The sequence below is a fragment of the Caenorhabditis remanei genome, chromosome IV (genome assembly GCF_010183535.1).
Source record: "Caenorhabditis remanei strain PX506 chromosome IV, whole genome shotgun sequence".
NCBI classification, from domain to species: domain Eukaryota; kingdom Metazoa; phylum Nematoda; class Chromadorea; order Rhabditida; family Rhabditidae; genus Caenorhabditis; species Caenorhabditis remanei.
Window position 1 is genome coordinate 19,345,285 of NC_071331.1, and position 19,744 is coordinate 19,365,028.

Consider the following 19,744-nt stretch of genomic DNA (forward strand, 5'->3'; position numbering starts at 1 on the left):
TCCCCGATTTCTGTATTGTCTTATATCACGAGGCTGTTAATCGAATGCAACTTTTTCTGTTTCACTTTATGATCATCAAAAGATTTGATTTCTAATTTCAATTTGTTATCAATTTAAGACCTCCTTTTAGTTCCAGCTCAGTCTACTGTAAAACAGTCAAAGCAGCGTTGAAGTCAGAATTGTTATTGAAAAAAGTGAAATTAAAAATAACAGTCGTAAAAATTGTTTAAAATTTGAAGTTTCCAAGTAGAATTCAGTTGCATCTAGGATTCCAGTACCATATTTTAAATGTTTTTCTGTTTCAACAGACAAAGTTTTTGGAATATATTTTACTATAGTTGATTGGTCACTAGGTCCTATAGGTGCTTTTTCAGTTTTCTAAAAAAAAATACTATTTCACAACAAAACTTTCGCTGTTTCAAAAATGTTTGGAATATTTCTCGCAATAGGATGACTCTATTTGATACACTTTCTCGATTTCCTAATTGTATTCTGTTTCAGTACTTTTGTGAAAAAATAGCATTGTGTACTCGTTTTATGGCCATTCATTATGTTATTAAACTCTCAAATAATTATTAAAGCAGGTTCAATGACCCATCAATTCACATTATCCAGTTGGTCCAGATGTTCTCTCACAATTTCCAATAGTTTATGACAGGAAAAATCGAGGCTATTAATCGAATGCAAATTTTTCTGTTTCAGCTTATGATCATCAAAAGAGTTGATTTCTAATTCCAATATGCACGCAGTAAACGCAATTTTTTACAATCAACGCAAAGCGGTTCTTTCATTTTGCGGTACTGTAAAACAGTTAAAGCAGCGAAGAAATCAGACACCAAAACATTTTTACCGAAAACTCTGAAAAATAACTGATTCAAAAAATTGGTAAAAATTTAAAGCTCATCAACAGAATTCAGTTACATCTATGATTCCAGCTATTTTAAGTTTTTTTCTGTTTCAACAAACAAAGATTTTGGAATCAATTTTACGATTGTTGATTGGTCCAATGGCACTTGTTCAGTTTTCTAGAAAAATGACTATTTCTGTTCACAACAAAACTTATCAGCACGGCACAGTTCTTACAACTGCGCTTCACCGAAATTCTGTTGAAAAATGTCTCTTTTTCTCTGCGTCTCTCAATTTCGCACACAATTCTTTTCGGTTTCGGTGGAGCGCGGTTGTAATAAGCGTGCCGTGCTAATATTTTAGGAGTCAAAGAAAAAAGAAGTCAAAGAAATTTTCACTGTTTCAAAGTTTTTCGCAATCTTTCTCACTATCGAATAATTCTATTCAATACACTTTGTATTCTGTTTCAGTACTTTTTCAGAAAAAAAAACATTGCCTACTCGTTCTATGGTCATTTATTAGGTTCATAAACTCTCACATCTTTGTTAGAGCACGTTCCATGCCCCATCATTTCACATTGTCCAGCTGGTCCAGATGTTCTCTCTCACAATTTCTAATAGTTCATGACCGGAAATAACTTTTTTGGGTTCCCCCGACCCTGACACCCTCTTGCACCTGGTCACCAGAAGAGTCTGGCTCCTCCCCCTCCTAGACTCCGCCCACTTTATTTATAAGCGAGGTCATCGGTGCAGTTATTTTCATTCGATTACTATCTTTTCGACATGTTCCGTGCCCTGTGAACGAGAGTATAATATAGTTTTACTGTTTCAGAGAAGAATTTAGAAAGGAGAGGGTTGTGGATTTACAATAAATTTTTAAATGAATTTATGTATTTATTTAACCTACTGTTTTTGATAAAAACAGAACTTTTAGTCGGACACTGAATACAGAAGTCATAGAGCTGAATAGTTGAATATAATAACTAGAATTAGAAGTTTCTAAAGGTAATTTTTCAGAAAAAAACTTGGAAATATAAGTTTTTTGCAACGGTACTTGCGATTTTACTGAAAATTTTCACCAGGGAACCTCAAGGGGACGCAAGTTTGGAATCGTTCGACCCCTTGAGGTTCCGTTTTCAGAGATTTGGAAAACACTAAAAACTATGAAATAGTGTATCCGACTAGACATTAAAACTCTGTTACATGAAAAAATTAAATTAGAAAACGTATTTATGATCATGTTCTCCCAAATTTATTCTTACTAATTTTTCAGCTTGAGTGAGTCTTAATCTCACTGTAATTTCTTTGGTTGTTTCCATATTTCAACCTGAAATTTTTACTAGTGCCCTTCATCAAAACCACCCGAAATAAAACTATTAGACGATTTTCGGTGGGTTACTGTAGTTTTCGCGGTGGGACCCAAATCACTCCAAACCGACCCAAGATTATACTTATTCGAACCGTCCCGGTGAGTTGATTTCAAAAATGCAAAACTTTTTGAGCTAGAATAAAATCTTACAGTAGTTTTCTAAAAGATGGTTGAACGTTAAAGTCATTCGACCTATATTTGACGATTCTCAGTTACCGTATTTTTACCGTTTCAGGGGTTTATCTTCTGTTTCTATAGCTGTTAGTTTGAGTTCTCTTGGTCTGTCAGATTGTGAAGCCAGAATGATTCACATTTTATAGTATTGAAACAATAAAAAATGTTACATATTAATGACGTGTCAGTGGTCACCCTGAGACTCCGCCCCTTTTCTCTTTCTCTCTCCCTTCAAAAAACTCTCATTCCACCCTCAACAAACATTAAGGTCCCTCTTCTTCTCACAGTGAGAGACTTTTCACTCTTTGTATCTCTGTCGTCTCTTCATCCGTTCCCTATCCCTCATCATCTCTTTGTTCTGTGAGACGACGGGCCGAGGGGAGTGCGTAATGCACCCAGTGCCTCGTCCTTTCCATCAGACCCCTAGTCTCACTACTACTCCCCGTCACTTCTTTTTTCTCTTCTCTCGTGTTTCTCTGTGTCTTCCTCCGCAGTTTTTGAACTGGCGATTGTTGGCAGAGTGCCAAATTCTTCTTTTCTTTCCCCACCCCCTTGAATAGAAATGAAAGAAAAAGAAGCTCTTCTTCGTGTGAGGAGGATTAGGATTTAGGTTTTCTCTTTTTTTGAGAAGAGGAGTTTTGAGAAGAAGGGAAACTTGTGACACTATATGTCTTATGGCTTTATGTTTAGCTCTCGGTCGGCTTCACTTTTTCATTTTGAATTTATTTCAAAGAAAAATGCGTCTTTGTAATACTCCATATTGTTTCAAGTCGGTTTTGAGATTGTGAAATTTTCAACAGAAATTCTCAAAATTTGAAATTTGTTTCTAAAAAATTATGTACCGTTTCAAACTTTTTTCAAATTCTTTCCCTGAAAACTCAAATTATTACTTCCTTATTTTCAAAACGACAACTATTCATATGCTTTTTCTCTGAAAATTCTTCCAGAACGAGCCAAAAAATCTTGGTTTTCCTTAAGCTCCACCCACAAGTTCAAGTTGAAACAAAACATTTGATGATATAAGTGAAAAGGACCAATTTTCATTAGTATCATTCCGATTGTTTATTTTGTGAAACAGAAATTTTTTCAAACAAAAAAAAGATTTTTTAACGAAATGAGTCATGAATTCCCACTTGAGAATGTTTATTTGTTTCGTTTTTCTCAAGCTCTTTCCACTCAATAATAATTTATTAGCTCAACACAGTTATTACAACTGCGCTCCACCGAAATTCCCTTGAAAAATGTCTATTTTTCTCTGCGTCTCTCAATTTCGCACACAATTTCCTTCTGTTTCGGTAGAGCGCGGTTACAAGAAGCATACCGTGCTAATGATGCATTTAAGTGTTTGACCTCACTTCGTCACGTTTTCTGGTTTATACCTTACTGTAAGAAATTCGTCAAACTCGGTCCGGTTTTATTTGTTTTACTTTCCAATATAAAAAAAGTTACACAATTCCTACAGTACCCCTTTCCCAAAATTTCGCTTCCGGCATTTCACTTTTTGTCTGTGTCGCATGCATTACAACAACAACATACATATTTCTGCTGTAATAATATTATGTGTCCAGTTTTTGATCTACACCTTGTATTCTCACTTTTTCTATCTTCTTTATCATTTTTCTCTATCTGGCCATCTTGTTTCCATTGATCTTTGGTTACAAATCTTTTATCTTTTTTACTGTTTCAAAAATTGTCAATTTATTTTTTGGTTTTCTGTTGCTAGTTACTGCGTGTTCTTTTTCCTCTTCTTAAGTTTTTGTACTCTTTTAATCTCGAAAAGTGTAGAAATGTGCTCGAAAAGTGCAAGACACCCCCCCCCCCCCCCCTTTCTTCCATCGGGGTGGTCTCCTCTCTCTCGAAAAAATTTCGAAATTTTTTAGTCTATGAAAACGGAGAGCATTTTGTTTGGAAGACTGGGTCTCTTTTTGAAATGACGAGAGAGTGAGAGAGGATAGAGAAGCGAGACACTCTCGTTTCTCTAGACTCTCTTTTGAAATCTTTATGTTTCTCAATGTTTATGTAAAATCTCTGTGAATTGAAATGTTAGAAAACGCTTTTGAATAGAAATCATCTTTGAAATTTTTTTGCCTGTGCGTACCTTCTCGGGATTATATCAAAAGTTATTAACAAAATTTCAAAAACTATTGAAACAGTCTTTTTTTTAAACAAATTTTTCTTGAGTTAGGTCCGGTTTGACCATACTTTTTTCAGCAGGGCCTTGGCCGTTAGAAAATTTTCAAGGCCCGGCCCAAAGGCCCGGTTTCAAGAAAGGGTACCTAATTTTTACCGAATTTAAACTTTTTTTTAAATTTTGCATTAAAAAAATCAGTTTTTGATGTATTACTAGCTTTTGTTTGAAGTCTGAAGTATAGTCAAAAATTCGAAGTTTTCGGAAAAAATCAAAAAATTTAGTTCTATTTTTTTTAACCGTTTGACTCTGAGTTCCCCCTTTCTAAGACTTTACAGGCTGAAAGTTTTAAAAAATAAAAATAAAGTTATCACCTTCGAACATTTTTCAATAATATTTCAGTTCAACTTGAAACAGAAAAAAAAGAAAAAAACCTAATTCCCCTTGAAAGCTCCCCCCGAAGAGCTTAAATTGAGTGAGAGCTCAATGACCATGAGCATCTGGTCCCTAAGCACTTCCCACACCCTCTAACGACCCGCTGTTAAGTGTCTCAAGTTCAAGTTTTGAGACAAGATCAAAAGTTGGGAGGGAGAGGGGTACTGTAGCTGAGTCTCTCAAACTCTAAATGTTGGACGCTTTAAGATGCAAAAATGTGTAAATTTTCAAGCATTTTCCCACGAAACCGTATAAGTAAAACCTGTTCCAACGGGAAAAAAATAAATCAATAACCTAGTTATCAGTCAGATCTAAAAGATATTTTCCTTCTCTTCCCCCCTTTTTTTCCATTTTCTAATATAATATATCTGATTCGATTCGTTTATCTATTTCCGTTGATCTCTGCCCCTCCTCCTACACAAATGTTTCATCTGTCTCCCCTGCTTTTTCTCGTTTCTCTTCCTTTCATTCACCAACATTTTCTTTCTCCTATTTTCGGTTATATTTGCTTTTTCCCCATTTTTTTCGATTCCATTGTCCATTTTTGTCGTTTGTTTATCTGATCAGTTCGCAATCAGTCAACGCCGAATTTTTCCCCAACTCTTTTCTTATTAGGTTTAGGTTGTGAAGGTTACTGTAACAGTAGTCTCAAAATGTTCCAGTTAGTCATAAGCTGACTAATTTAACAAACAATTCGTCATTCCCTCCTTTTGCCCCTTTTCAATCCTAATCCAATGCACGTCAGACTCTGAATTCATGACACATTCCTCTGAAACAGTAAACAACTTTTTCTGCAAAATGACACGGTTTTCACGGTTATTTCGGGCGGAAAAATGATGACTTGGAAATAAGATGCACTAATTAGTTTCATTTTCTTCACATTTCCGTTTTTCTTTTTGACTAGCAGCTTTCCATTTCATGTACATATGTGTGACATCTGTCAAGAGAATTTCTTTCTGAAATAGTAATTTTTAATTTTAAAGGCTACCCTCTGTCTATTGAACTATCAAAAAACGAAGACCTTTTGAATTTTTGTGAAACAGAACATTTTCGATTTTCGGCTCTGTAAGTCTCCGAATAGGACCGGCGCTGGGTAAAATAGGGTTTTTTCTTGGTCTAGTCTAATTGAAACACGCTCTTTGATTCAAAAAATTTCTGTTTCAAAACATTATTTCAAGTTTTGCAGTCGACAGTTTCTCTGATTCTCTGGCTGACCGCATATTCAGATTTAAAAAAAATCTTCCTTAAATAATAGACTATTTACCAAAAATTGCTGTTTCAGGGCAGTAATTTTCAAAATGTTTGTATTTTTTTCAGCAGTAGTGTACGCTTTGCTTGTTTCAATGAATCAATTCTACTGAAACATTCACTATCCCAATGTCTCGCATTCTTTTTATATCCGTTCCATTACCTCGTCTTTCTATCGTTTTCCCGTTCCCGTATCCCTCTCACCTCTCACCTTCCGATCTTTCCAGAATAAAGCCGATCGTATGGGCCCTGGCGGCTCTCGCCGTCCAAGAAATTCGCAGCATGCGACCGCCTCCTCCGCATCCGCCGCCTCACGCGATGGACAACAACAGAATAAGAACACGGAGCATGAGTTCGATATCGTAGCTTATCGGACGACACTTTGGAGAACGTTCTTCTTTTACGCCCTCTCTTTCGGAACGTGCGGAATCTTCCGTCTCATCCTTCACTGGTGCCCAAAACGACTCATCCAATTCCGTGCCAAACGTTGCTCCGTGGAATGTGCAGATCTTGTGCTGGTAGTCGACAATCATGCCAGACACGACATTTGCAAAGTTTATCATCGAAATCGTTCTGGAACTGAGCATACGGTAGTGGCGAATACCGATGGAACACTATCAGAACTCGAAGATCTCCGTTGGTTCAAGTACCGTAAACTACAGTACACCTGGATCGATGGGGAATGGTCGACTCCGTCACGTGCTTACTCTCATATCACTCCTGAAGCATTGGCTAAAAGTGCACCATCATCTGGACTCAAATCAGATGACGTTGCACTCAGAAGAACTTATTTCGGAATGAATGTAATGCCGGTGAAGCTCAGTCCATTCTACGAACTCGTCTATAAGGAAGTTCTCTCTCCATTCTATATCTTCCAAATCATCAGTGTCTCTGTATGGTATGTGGATGACTATGTCTGGTATGCTGCTCTCATCATTGTCATGTCATTGTACTCCGTTATAATGACACTTCGACAAACAAGATCTCAGCAGAGAAGACTTCAATCGATGGTCGTTGAGCATGATGAGGTGGAAGTGATCAGAGAAAATGGAAGAGTCTGTAAGATGGACAGTTCGGAGATTGTGCCGGGCGATGTTCTGGTAATCCCTCCACAAGGATGTATGATGTATTGTGATTGTGTGCTGATGAATGGAACGGTCATTGTGAATGAGTCAATGCTGACTGGAGAGTCAATTCCGATTACAAAGGTTAGTCAGGGCCCCTGACTCAGGGGTACTGTAGGTGGGCGGGGCTTAAATAAGGATACCTAGTCTTGCGAGTATGTAAAATATTAGAACTGAGGCGACAATAGTTTTGTAAAATTTATCTTTTTTTGAAACAGAAAAAAATTTGTAGAATAGTGGAAATCATACTCGGAAACCGGACCGGAACGGGCCTACGCGGGGGTTATGAGCCTAAAAATATACCAAAATGTAGATCTCGACGAGTTCAATGTCCGTGACCTACTACGGGCCGGATGGCTAGTCGCTCATAAGCCGCGGGCCCGGGTAAAATGGTGTTTTTGGTCATCATTTCAAATTTTTTCATTTTCTCGGCCCGCGGTTCAAAGTTCTTTGGTCACGGACATGGAACTCGCCGAGATCTACATTTTGGTATATTTATCAGCTCGTAATATTGCGTTTTAAGCGAGTTACGCGGCGGCCCGTGTCGAGTATGGTAGAAATCGGGAATTCCGTCAGATCAACTTTATATAAAAAACAGTTCCATTTTTCCAGAGTGCTATCGTCGATGACGGTCACGAAAAGGTGTTCTCCATGGAGAAACACGGAAAAAATATAATTTTCAACGGAACAAAAGTGCTCCAAACCAAATATTACAAGGGACAACATGTCAAAGCACTGGTCATCAGAACTGCCTACTCCACAACAAAAGGACAACTGATTCGATCAATTATGTACCCGAAAGAAGCGGATTTCAAGTTTTTGACTCAGTTGATGAAGGTAATTTTCCTTGTTCCACTAAGGAAGACCTTCTGGAGTTATTGGCCGTGACCTAAATCATCGGAAGCTGAGAAAACGCTGATTCTGAATATATATTCTGTTTTTGCCCTCGAGGTCTATTATAGTCAAACTTCAGAAAAATAGCAAACATGTTTTCGCGTGTCAAAAAGGCAATAATTTGTCATTTTTTCGAACTTTGACCTTGTTTTTCTCGAACACCAGACCTCGAGGACAAAACCAAAATATATCATAGGAATCAGCGTTTTCTCAGCTTTCCGATGATATAGGTCACGCCCAATAACTCCACGGTCACCTGGAGGCCTTCCCTATTCATTGAGAATTTATACTAATTTCTTCTTTTTTCAGTTTATCGCTGTCCTTGCTGGAGTCGCTGCATTCGGGTTCCTGTACACCTCATTCATTCTTTTCTACCGCGGAAGTTCCTTCTTCAAAATCTTTATTCGTGCACTTGACCTCGTCACAATCGTTGTTCCACCAGCTCTTCCGGCCGTCATGGGAATCGGAATATTCTATGCTCAACGACGTCTTCGTCAGAAGAGTATTTACTGCATATCACCGACAACTATCAATACGTGTGGTGCTATTGACGTGGTATTTGTCTAGGGACTAATTAATAATGAAAAAATATGCAAATAAATTTTCCAGGTATGTTTCGACAAAACGGGTACACTAACCGAAGACGGACTCGATTTCTATGCGCTACGGGTCGTCGAAAACGCAAAAATCGGAGAGAATATTGTTCAAATCTCAACAAACGAGACGTGTCAAAACGTGGTTCGAGCAATTGCCACGTGTCACACGCTATCTAAGTGAGTTGTTGGGACATCTGGATGTACAGATAGACAAATAAATGCTTCAGAATCAACCACGAACTTCATGGAGACCCTCTTGACGTCATCATGTTCGAGCAGACTAGATACTCGTTGGAGGAGGATGATTCAGAATCTCATGAGTCGATTGAGTCTATTCAGCCTATTCTGATCCGCCCACCAAAAGACAGCACATTGTCGGATTGTCAGATTGTGAAGCAGTTCACGTTTAGCTCTGGACTACAACGGCAATCGGTCATTGTGACAGATGAAGACTCGATGAAAGCATACTGTAAAGGAAGTCCCGAGATGATCATGTCATTGTGTAGACCTGAAACTGTGCCGGAGAATTTCCATGACATTGTTGAAGAATACAGTCAACATGGGTACCGTCTGATTGCTGTGGCTGAAAAAGATCTTGTGATCGGATCAGAAGTTCAAAAGACTTCCCGACAATCGATTGAATGTGATCTCACTCTGATTGGGCTGGTAGCTCTGGAGAATCGTTTGAAGCCAGTGACAACAGAGGTTATTCAGAAGTTGAATGAGTGAGTTTTTGAAGATTTTCAACAACATGAAAAAGTGAAATTTATTTTTTTCCAGAGCAAATATCCGAAGCGTGATGGTAACTGGAGACAACCTATTGACTGCACTATCTGTTGCTAGAGAATGTGGAATAATAATTTCAAAGAAGACTGCTTACCTGATAGAACATGAAAATGGAGTAGTGGATAAGAGAGGAAGAACCATACTGACAATCAGAGAGAAGGGAGAACATCACACTCAAGAGAGACAATCCAAAAGTGTGGATCTATCAAAAATGAGCAATGTTGACTGTCAATTTGCTATCTCTGGATCAACATTCTCCGTGGTAACCCATGAATATCCGGAACTGTTGGATCAACTTGTTTGCGTGTGTAATGTATTCGCTAGAATGGCTCCGGAACAGAAGCAATTGCTCGTGGAACATCTACAAGAAGTGGGACAGACTGTGGCAATGTGTGGAGACGGAGCAAACGATTGTGCTGCTTTGAAGGCGGCTCACGCTGGAATTTCGTTGTCGGAAGCGGAGGCGTCGATTGCTGCACCGTTTACGTCGAAGGTAAGGGATTTCAGCCAAGAGCCTATATAATAGAGGAAAACTGAGCGCCTGGCAACGATTCTTGAATCAAACTGATGCAGCACTCTAACCGGTTTGGGAAAACTTGAAACAGTAACATTTTGAAAAATGTTGACTCTTATGAGACCGAATGGACGCAGTGAGTTTGACGCGGTGATTTTGACGCTGCTTAGTATATCGAAGACGCAATTGCGGATAGCTGAACCCGCATTTCCAGAACCAACGGGAAAAAACGATGCCTGCTTGACGCTACGAGTTCCACCATTGTTCAAAGTTTAAAGACGGAGCGCAGTTATGAGAAAGAAAGGTGTACTATCTATAACAAAACAATAATTTCCAATGAAATTTTTCTGAAACAGCAATTAATTTTCACTATTTTGCAGGTCGCCGACATCCGTTGCGTAATCACATTGATATCCGAAGGCCGTGCAGCTCTCGTCACCTCGTACTCTGCTTTCCTCTGTATGGCTGGCTACTCGCTCACCCAATTCATCTCAATCCTTCTCCTCTACTGGATTGCTACCAGCTACTCCCAAATGCAATTCCTCTTCATCGACATCGCAATTGTCACAAATCTCGCATTCCTCTCATCCCAAACAAAAGCTCATAAGGGACTTGCCAGCACTCCACCTCCTACATCCATCCTGTCAACCGCTTCAATGGTATCACTATTCGGACAACTGGCTATTGGAGGAATGGCGCAGATTGGAGTGTTCTGCTTGATTACAATGCAGGAATGGTTCAAACCGTTCCAGCCGACACATCACGACAACGATGAGGATAGAAAGAGTTTACAAGGAACCGCCATCTTCTATGTTTCCCTATTCCATTACATCGTACTGTACTTTGTTTTCGCTGCGGGACCACCATACCGTGCTTCCATCACTTCCAACAAAGCGTTCCTGATGAGTATGATTTGTGTGACTATTGTAAGTTTCTATATAATAGAAAAGGCTCTGAAATTGAAAACTGATTGTTCCAGGGATGCATTGCTATCGTTGTATTCTACTTCACCCCTATCCAATACTTCCTCGGATGTCTCTTCATTCCACAACAGTTCCGATTCATCATTCTATGCATTGCGTTGATCACTGCAATTGTGTCAATCCTCTATGATCGATGTGTTGATTGGATTTCTTTAAAAATTAGTGAAAAGTAATTAGGACAAAATTTAAATAAAAACAAAATGTATTATTTCCAGAATTCGCCAAATGCGGAAGGGCGCTTAAACCTCCAACATCCCCCACTTCTCATTTTTCATAATCAGCTTTATATTTCTTGTTTCATTCTAAACTAATCCATTCATTTTTACCAAGTTCTAAATCGAATTGTTCCTTCCTTTCCCCCCTTCATAATTATTTCTCTTCTATCCTTTCCCGATTCGAAAAACATTTCCCAGTTTGTTTCATCCCGAAAAACACACACTTTTTTTACATGTATCCATTCCATAATTTGTAAAATGGGTTATATTTCTGAACATTTTATTCTTCAACTTTTCATATATCAATACAATAAATGCATATTCAAAAAACAAACATGACAATTTGATAAAAACTGAATAATGGATAATGTGAAGAGTATATATGTACGTTGTGAATATTATGAGGGTGGTACGGTGGTGATCGCAAATGTGTGTGCGGAGCCAGTTCCATGCATACCCTAAACTTTCAAGGAGTTCAGAATAGTAGTGTTTTTAGAAAGACTCATGCTCGCTACTGTACCAATGAGTTTACAAGCATTGTGCATCAACACTGACTATGATCCTTCGAGATCCTTCAGTTTTCAATAACTATTTATGGTTGATACTTTTTCAGAAGCAAGTACGTGAAAACAAGAGGAAATTAATAAAAAACCAATTATTTTAGAGAGGAATCTACACAGGAAACAGTGAAAAAAACTCATAATTAATGTTCAATAAAAAGCTAGATCATTACTATTTTTGTTCTCATCAAGTGTATTCCCCCACCATTTCTTTTCAACATAGTTGTCAAGGCCCGGCCCGGGCCGGGCCGGGCCTTGTTGGCGAAATCAGGGCCCAGCCCGGCCCGGGCCGGCCCGGGCAAATTGGCGCGAAAGTCAAATTTTCAAATTTTTTCAAATTTTTTGAATTTTTTTGAATTTTTTCGCGAAAAAGTCACATTTTCGACTATCAGTCAGAATTAGAAGAAATTCTGAAAAATAGTCAAAAATGGTCACATTTCCGATGAAAAATTGAAAAAAATTCGAAAAAAAAATTGGAAAAAAAAGGGTCGTTTTTTGAAGCCGGGCCTTCGGGCCGGGCCGGGCCTTGAAAATTTTCTACCGGCCCGGGCCTTGCCGGGCCTTGCCGGGCCTTGCCGGGCCTTGCCGGGCCGGCCCGGGCCTTGACAACTATGCTTTTCAATAATTGTATAGTTATTTTCATTGATCTAAACACTAGAAAGTTTGGCTCTTGTCGGTTATTTTGGTCCTTAGAATTATTTGGTCCTTAGAATTATTTTTGGTCCTTAGAATTATTTTTGGTCCTTAGAATTATTTTTGGTCCTTAGAATTATTTTTGGTCCTTAAATGTTTTATTGGTTATTCACAGCGCCTGTGACATTGACATCGAAGCTGTTTCAGGTGAATCACGAAACAGTGATTCAAATGAATCGTTAATTCCGTCAACTCACAGAGCAATGGGTTGCTAGAGAAATGGAATCAACTCTTAAGCTCGGTGGCGATTGAAGTGCTACAGAATACTCATCAATTACAGGCAAAATGGTTGAAATAGACGAAAGCCACATGTTCAAAGTCAAACACAATCGTGGGCGAATGCTGAGTAGGAAGGCAGTGTGGATCTTTGGAATGGTAGAAAGGAGCTTGAACAAAGTAAGCTCACTTGTTAATGCTATTATACACCAAATAAAAGTTTCTTACTGCCGCGACGAGTTTACAACTTCGTTATCAGTTGTTCCATATTTGCAAATAAATAATTTGAAGGCAGACTGTATTATGAAATTGTAAACAATTATTATCGGAATAAAAAAGTTCCGACATTTTTTACTCACGCGCAAAAGTCCCGCCACTGATCTCCGGGAACGCCCACTCATCATAAACATTTCTTCTGCAAGATCAGGGCACAGTTTCACATTGACTTCGCGGGTAAAAATATTAAAAATTAGCAATATTCCATCAAATTTGACCTATTTTCTTTGAAATTTAATTTTCGCTGTGAAAGTTTCAAGGGAAATAGATAAAATTTAATAGAAAATTGCAATTTTTAAATATTTTTTACCCGCGAAGTTAATGTAAATATTATTGAAACTGTGCCCTGATCTTGCAGAAGAAATGTTTATGATGAGTGGGCGTTCCCGGAGATCAGTGGCGGGACTTTTTCGCGTCGGTAAAAAATGTCGGAACTTTTTTATTCCGATAATAACAAGGCAAATAAAAACGCTAAATAAAAATTTTTTAATGTCACAGACACTGTGAATAACCAATAAAAAATTTAAGGACCAAAAATAATTCTAAGGACCAAAAATAATTCTAAGGACCAAAAATAATTCTAAGGACCAAAATAACCGACAAGAGCCGAAAGTTTTCCGATAAATTTACGTATCTTTCCAATTTTCAGTTAATCTCTTTCAAAAAATTATTCAGATATATTTGTTTATTTATTTATTTATTTAATACGATCGCAAGTATCGTGCAAGGAAGAAAAAAAATGCACATCCGTTGGGCTCATCGCTACCTACCAGCCGTCTCTGGATGCTTATCTTTTGTCGTGAATCCAGTATTGGCATATCTGATTTTAACGGAAAAGAAATCGGCGACGATCGGACGATATCGGTTTTTGATATTATTCTTTGCAATTTTTGACATGTTATATTCAACGGTTGAACTTTTGGTTCCACTGGTGAGTCTTTCTAAAAACACTACTCTGCTGGACTCCTTGAACGTTTAGGGTATGCATGGAACTGGCTCCGCATTTGTAACTTATCTAGCTCATGGACCGTTTTTTGGTAAAGACGTAAGTGAAATGATGAAACTTCTGAAAACATATTTCCGTTTTCAGAGAATCCGGCTTTCCCAGTTTGCCATTTCCATCCGATCTGGATTCATTTCGATGTCTTACGGAATCTTGATAATTCACTTTATCTATAGATACATTGCACTATTCTAGTATCATGCGCTCAACATCTTCAATCTCGAAATCCTTTTTTTCAGCCCGAAATTTCTTGAACGAGTGTTCCGTCCTTTTGGAATATTTTGCATAATTACTTTCTTCTTAATTCATGGAATTGTTTGGGCTGGAATATGTGAACTGTTTCTGTACGCAGATGATGAAATGAGAGATTACATTCGGGAAACTTTTAAAAAAGATTACGATGTGGATTCATATGACATTGCTTTTGTAGCAGCTCTGTACATGGTAATTGAAGGAAATTTCATAAGGTTTTAATTAAAATTCGATCTTCAGGACGGTAGTGCTGAAGTCAATAAACGAGGGTGGACAGGAATTCTATCACTTTCTGGGATCTCAGTTTATGCTGTATCGTTGTATGTGATTTTGGGAAGAAAGGTGGATGAAGTTCGCAGGCATTCCAACAACTTTCGATTTCTCAGATCGTTTGGAAGCTTCGAACTCAAAATGCTCTATCCCAAATTACTCGAAACATGCACAAGCAACTGTTCACTGTGTTGCCTGTCCAGACTGTAATTCCCGTTTGTATCAGCTTTTCTCCGTGTATGATGGCTTGGTATGGACCAATATTTTATTTAGATCTAGGCATGTGGAATAACTATTTCGGGGTTATTGCATTTTCAGCATTCCCGTTTTTGGATCCATTGGCTATAATTTTTCTGCTTCCCAACTATCGAAACAGGCTCACAAGAAAACATGTCATCGAGCCTTTTGTGAATACTATATTCAACAGGACGACTACTGTCAATTGAAATATAAAACATCTTCTTTGTCAGAATATTCTAGATTCAAAGTGAGTTAAAAGAAACACAAATCAATATACATACTTGTTGCATTATTTATTATTATTATCTTTGTGTATTTAACAGTTCAGTCTGATTGTGATTTCTAAATAAATAATGTTCTCTTAAATCACTTTATCTTCCACACCGGAACCCAAGAACACACAACAAATTGGCGATCAGGATGAGATGACGACTGACGAGGAACAAATTGCGAGTCTCACACAAGCTCAATTGGTGGATTTTGGAGGAGTGGCCCAAGCACGGGCACAAGCGAATGCAACGGCTCCAGCGGCAACAACCAATGCAACAAAGTTGTTCGACCAAAGCGCAAATAGGATTCCGCAGTTTCTTTACGATCCAGAGACGGAGAAGACGTTTGAAGAATTTTACAATCGCTATAACACAATCCGAGTTTTCTCTTCATCGCTGAGTTGTTGTCTTTCTTTGTTTAACGCTACTTTATATCATAAGAAATCTGAAACAGTAACTGTTCTGAATTTTGTCGAAAACTTCAACAGTGTATTCAGATTACACTACGTTCAGCAATTTCCATATAAAAATAGCCGATCTTCTGTTAGAATACAATCATCTCAAATTGAAAAAAAAATCATTTAGGACATTTTAATGCACAATAAAACTAATCACTGATATTATCGGAATAAAAAAGTTCCGACAATTTTTTTCGATGCACGAGAAATGCGCCTTGAGATTTCGGCGCCGCCCACTTTTCACTTTTCATTTCTGCAACCTGGGCGCGAGATTTTCGCAATTCAGCGCACGAGGTTGGTTTGCTGTCGACAGACTATTTTTTAATGATTTTATTCGCGAAAAATGTACTTTTTCACCAAATTTTCTGATTTTTTCAAAGAAATATCACTCAAAAACGCAATATTGACAAGGTGTGAATGTGATTTATACGAATTTATATCATTTTGTGTTTGTATCGTTTGATTTTCGCCGTGTCTCTTCCCGTTTCACATTTTTTTCCATTTATTCCATGATTTTCGTTTTATTTCAGGTTCATAACTCCTCACAATCATCGTCCGAACACTCGATAACCATGGATTCGTTGTTTTTGTGTTAGTTTGTCGCGTAACTATTGTTTTCTCTCCGCCCATGTTTATTTTCAGAACCTCCAATGCATTCCGACCCCTGCCGGACTATTCTCCACCTTCACTGAATTCGACGTCTTCGAAAAATATCGTGTTGTTAGGTTAGTTGAAGAAGCAACTATTGGTTTTTCTCTCCGCCAATAATTTTCAGGTGCCCGATGCGAAGCGACAGTGGAGGCAAACCGAAAAGGAAAGAGGCAACAAATTCAATACGAAAGAAGAAGAAATGGAAGAGGAAAAAGAGACGAAAGGAGAAATGAAGAAGGAAAACGAGAGGAAGGCCAGAAGAAGCAAAGAAGATAAGACTTCAAAATGAAAAGCGAAGAGGAAAAAGAGAAGAACAAAGAAGGAGGCAGCAACGTCTTCGAAAAATAACGATAAAGGATTGTTGTTAGGTTAGTTGAAGAAGCAACTATTGTTTTTTCTCTCCGCCAATAATTTTCAGGTGCCCGATGCGACGAAGGAGAAGAAAGAAGCGACGAAGGAAGCTAAGAGGAAAAAAAGAAGACAGAAGGAATGAAGGAAGAGGAATTGAGGAGAGATGGACAGAAGGAAAGAAGAAAGAAATTGAATATGAAAGACGGAGACAGTGAAGAGGAAAAAGAGATGAAAGGAGAAAGAAAGATAATGAAAGTTATGAAGGAAGAAAATGTATATTTTTTAAATGAAATATTTCATGTATTCGATGTAAATGTATTTTGTAAAATGTCAATAAATGTTGTTTTCTTTTAATTAAAGTTGTTGAAGAATTGGGACACATTTTTGGGTATGGCCAGTTAAAGTTTTATGCATTTGGAGGTTGCTTATCAAATAATTCGGTAACTGTAAGCATCTTTAGGGTAAAAAAAGATATAACGTGAATGATGGTCTCGAATACACCTCCGATAGTCCGTGTTTCTCTCCGATCTGTTCCATCTCCTGGTGCGCAACCAGTTGCTCCAACTGTAGCAACTCTGAAGTCAACGCCTCGTCGCGTCACTGTTTCAAAACCTCGAGTTGATAAGAAACATTACAAAAGTAGAGGAACTCAAGTAACCCCAGGGAGATTTGATGATTTGATGAAATTGAAGTCAACTCAAACTGACTGTTCTTCTTTCACAAGTGTCCAAGTTCAGCCAGGGGAAAAAAAGATGACATCAACTTTGGGTATCCAAACGTGTGCTGAAACAGAAAATGTTGAGCTTTTCAATGCGCATGATTTTTTCGAAAGAAAGGTTAGGAGATTAAGACAGACAAATACATATAATTTGGTTCTCTCAGATGAATGAAGTCTATCTGAGGATCGGCAAAACTGTGGCGAATCTGAAAACGACCGATTTTTCCAAAATCACAACGAACAAGATTCTGGCTAACAGTGGAGAAGAGATTGTATCCCATCTTTCTTCAATGATCAAAATGATCAATCAGAAGCTGGGATCGGACTCCGTCTACACTGTTTTTCACGCCGTGAATCAGGCCACTGCTTCCTTCTCTGGATTCCATCGATCTACAGTATCCCGCTACTGCAAAGGACTCCCAATTCCTGAAAGAAGAAGAAGAATTAGGGACATGGGAAAAAAAGAGAAGAGCAGAAAACTGGCCTCGAGACTCACATTGTTGGAAAGATCGAAAATTGTTAAAGAAGTGCACAAATTTTGGGAAAGGAAAGAAAAAGTGACTGCTGAAGCCATTTGGAAATGGGCCAAGACATCTATCCAATACAGATTTGGGCTTGCCTATTTCAGAGTTGTTCTCTCTGGTCTCGGTTTTTGCTTCAAAAAGTTGGATCGAATGTCGGTGATCCAAGCGCGTCCAAACGTCATTTCGGCCAGGATGTATTACCTCTCAAGGAAGCAACACTGGAACGACCAGAACGCGTACTTTGCGGCATTTGATGAGACATGGGCACATGATGGGATGGGAGCTCGCAGTGGATGGCAACATAGCAATGGTACAATGTACAAGAGAATGGCTATGGCGGATCCTGGAGCTCCAGTTTCAGGTCCGGAGAAACCGAAAGACAAAGGAAAAAGAGGGATTGTCCTCGCGGTTCTTACTGAGGATGGCACCCTTCCGGGAAGCGTGGAGTTTCGCGTCTCAGGTCAGAAAGTGGATGATCAATACGAAGACTATCATAAGGATATGAATAGTAACGCGTGTGAGGAATACATGCGCAAAGTGATTCCACTTCTGGCTGCAGCTGCCGCGCCAACCGGTCGGAAGCCTGTCCTCATTATGGACAATGCTCCGTATCACAACAGGACCCGAGTGAAAGTATATCTTTAAAAAAATCATAAAACCCTTACGTGCACGTTTTCAGCCTCCAACATCTCTTACTTTGAAAGAAGATCTTGAGCAATGGCTAATCCAACACGATGTTCCGATTCCACCGAAGACGAAGAGACCACAGTTATTCAAAATGACGCAGAAATATGTTCAAGAACATGGAGGGAAACAGGCATTCACAATTTTTGAATTGGATGCCTGGGCCGATGAAGTGTGGGGAGTGGAAATCTTGCGGACTCCCCCTTATCACTGTCATTGGAACCCGATCGAATTTCTGTGGTCTCAGACCAAGCAAAACATCCGGAACATGGGGAATCGAGATGATGCAATTCCAATCGTTTGTGACGTGAATTGAAACGAAAATAACCAAATTTTCAGGTTGAGAGCAGAACGATTCGATTCCTCACTGAATTCAAAGCAGAAGACGCGAAAGCGCTGTTTGACAAAACGAAGAAAGATGAGGATGAAACAAGATCGATGATGATCGAAAAGTCGACCATGTTGGAAGACAATGACTTCACTCTGCTTTACGAGACCGATGAGCAAGGCCGTCTCGTCAACATTCGCATCGATGAGTCGGAAGATGAAGACAGTGATGATGAGTTTTCGGCTGCAGTTCTCGAGGAGCATGACGTTTCGGATCATGATGAAGATAGCGATGATGAGATTCTTGATGAAGTTCTCGAGGAAAATGATGTTTGGGATGACGATGATCTCTTCGATTAGACGTTGCTGCCTCCTTCAACTTGTTTCCTCCTTCTTTGTTCTTCTCTTTTTCCTCTTCGCTTTTCATTTTGAAGTCTTATCTTCTTTGCTTCTTCTGGCCTTCCTCTCGTTTTCCTTCTTCATTTCTCCTTTCGTCTCTTTTTCCTCTTCCATTTCTTCTTCTTTCGTATTGAATTTGTTGCCTCTTTCCTTTTCGGTTTGCCTCCACTGTCGCTTCGCATCGGGCACCTGAAAATTATTGGCGGAGAGAAAAACCAATAGTTGCTTCTTCAACTAACCTAACAACACGATATTTTTCGAAGACGTCGAATTCAGTGAAGGTGGAGAATAGTCCGGCAGGGGTCGGAATGCATTGGAGGTTCTGAAAATAAACATGGGCGGAGAGAAAACAATAGTTACGCGACAAACTAACACAAAAACAACGAATCCATGGTTATCGAGTGTTCGGACGATGATTGTGAGGAGTTATGAACCTGAAATAAAACGAAAATCATGGAATAAATGGAAAAAAATGTGAAACGGGAAGAGACACGGCGAAAATCAAACGATACAAACACAAAATGATATAAATTCGTATAAAT

At 38.7% G+C, this 19,744-nt stretch overlaps 2 protein-coding genes across 2 annotated transcripts; both read left to right on the forward strand.

Moving 5' to 3' along the window:
- Positions 1 to 6,441: 6,441 nt before the first annotated feature.
- GCK72_015244 (uncharacterized protein) lies at positions 6,442 to 11,339 on the forward strand (the record flags this gene model as incomplete). Its single annotated transcript, XM_053730728.1, has 9 exons — positions 6,442 to 7,407; positions 7,936 to 8,160; positions 8,527 to 8,772; positions 8,827 to 8,990; positions 9,041 to 9,538; positions 9,594 to 10,092; positions 10,494 to 11,039; positions 11,093 to 11,265; positions 11,312 to 11,339. 9 exons carry the CDS (start codon positions 6,442 to 6,444, stop codon positions 11,337 to 11,339), a joined length of 3,345 nt encoding a protein of 1,114 aa, XP_053585500.1.
- A 2,456-nt stretch (positions 11,340 to 13,795) lies between these two features.
- On the forward strand, positions 13,796 to 15,027 carry GCK72_015245 (uncharacterized protein; the record flags this gene model as incomplete). The annotated part of the gene is made up of 6 exons (XM_053730729.1): positions 13,796 to 13,987; positions 14,036 to 14,101; positions 14,147 to 14,253; positions 14,299 to 14,503; positions 14,552 to 14,653; positions 14,698 to 15,027. 6 exons carry the CDS (start codon positions 13,796 to 13,798, stop codon positions 15,025 to 15,027), a joined length of 1,002 nt encoding a protein of 333 aa, XP_053585501.1.
- Between the last annotated feature and the right edge of the window lie 4,717 nt (positions 15,028 to 19,744).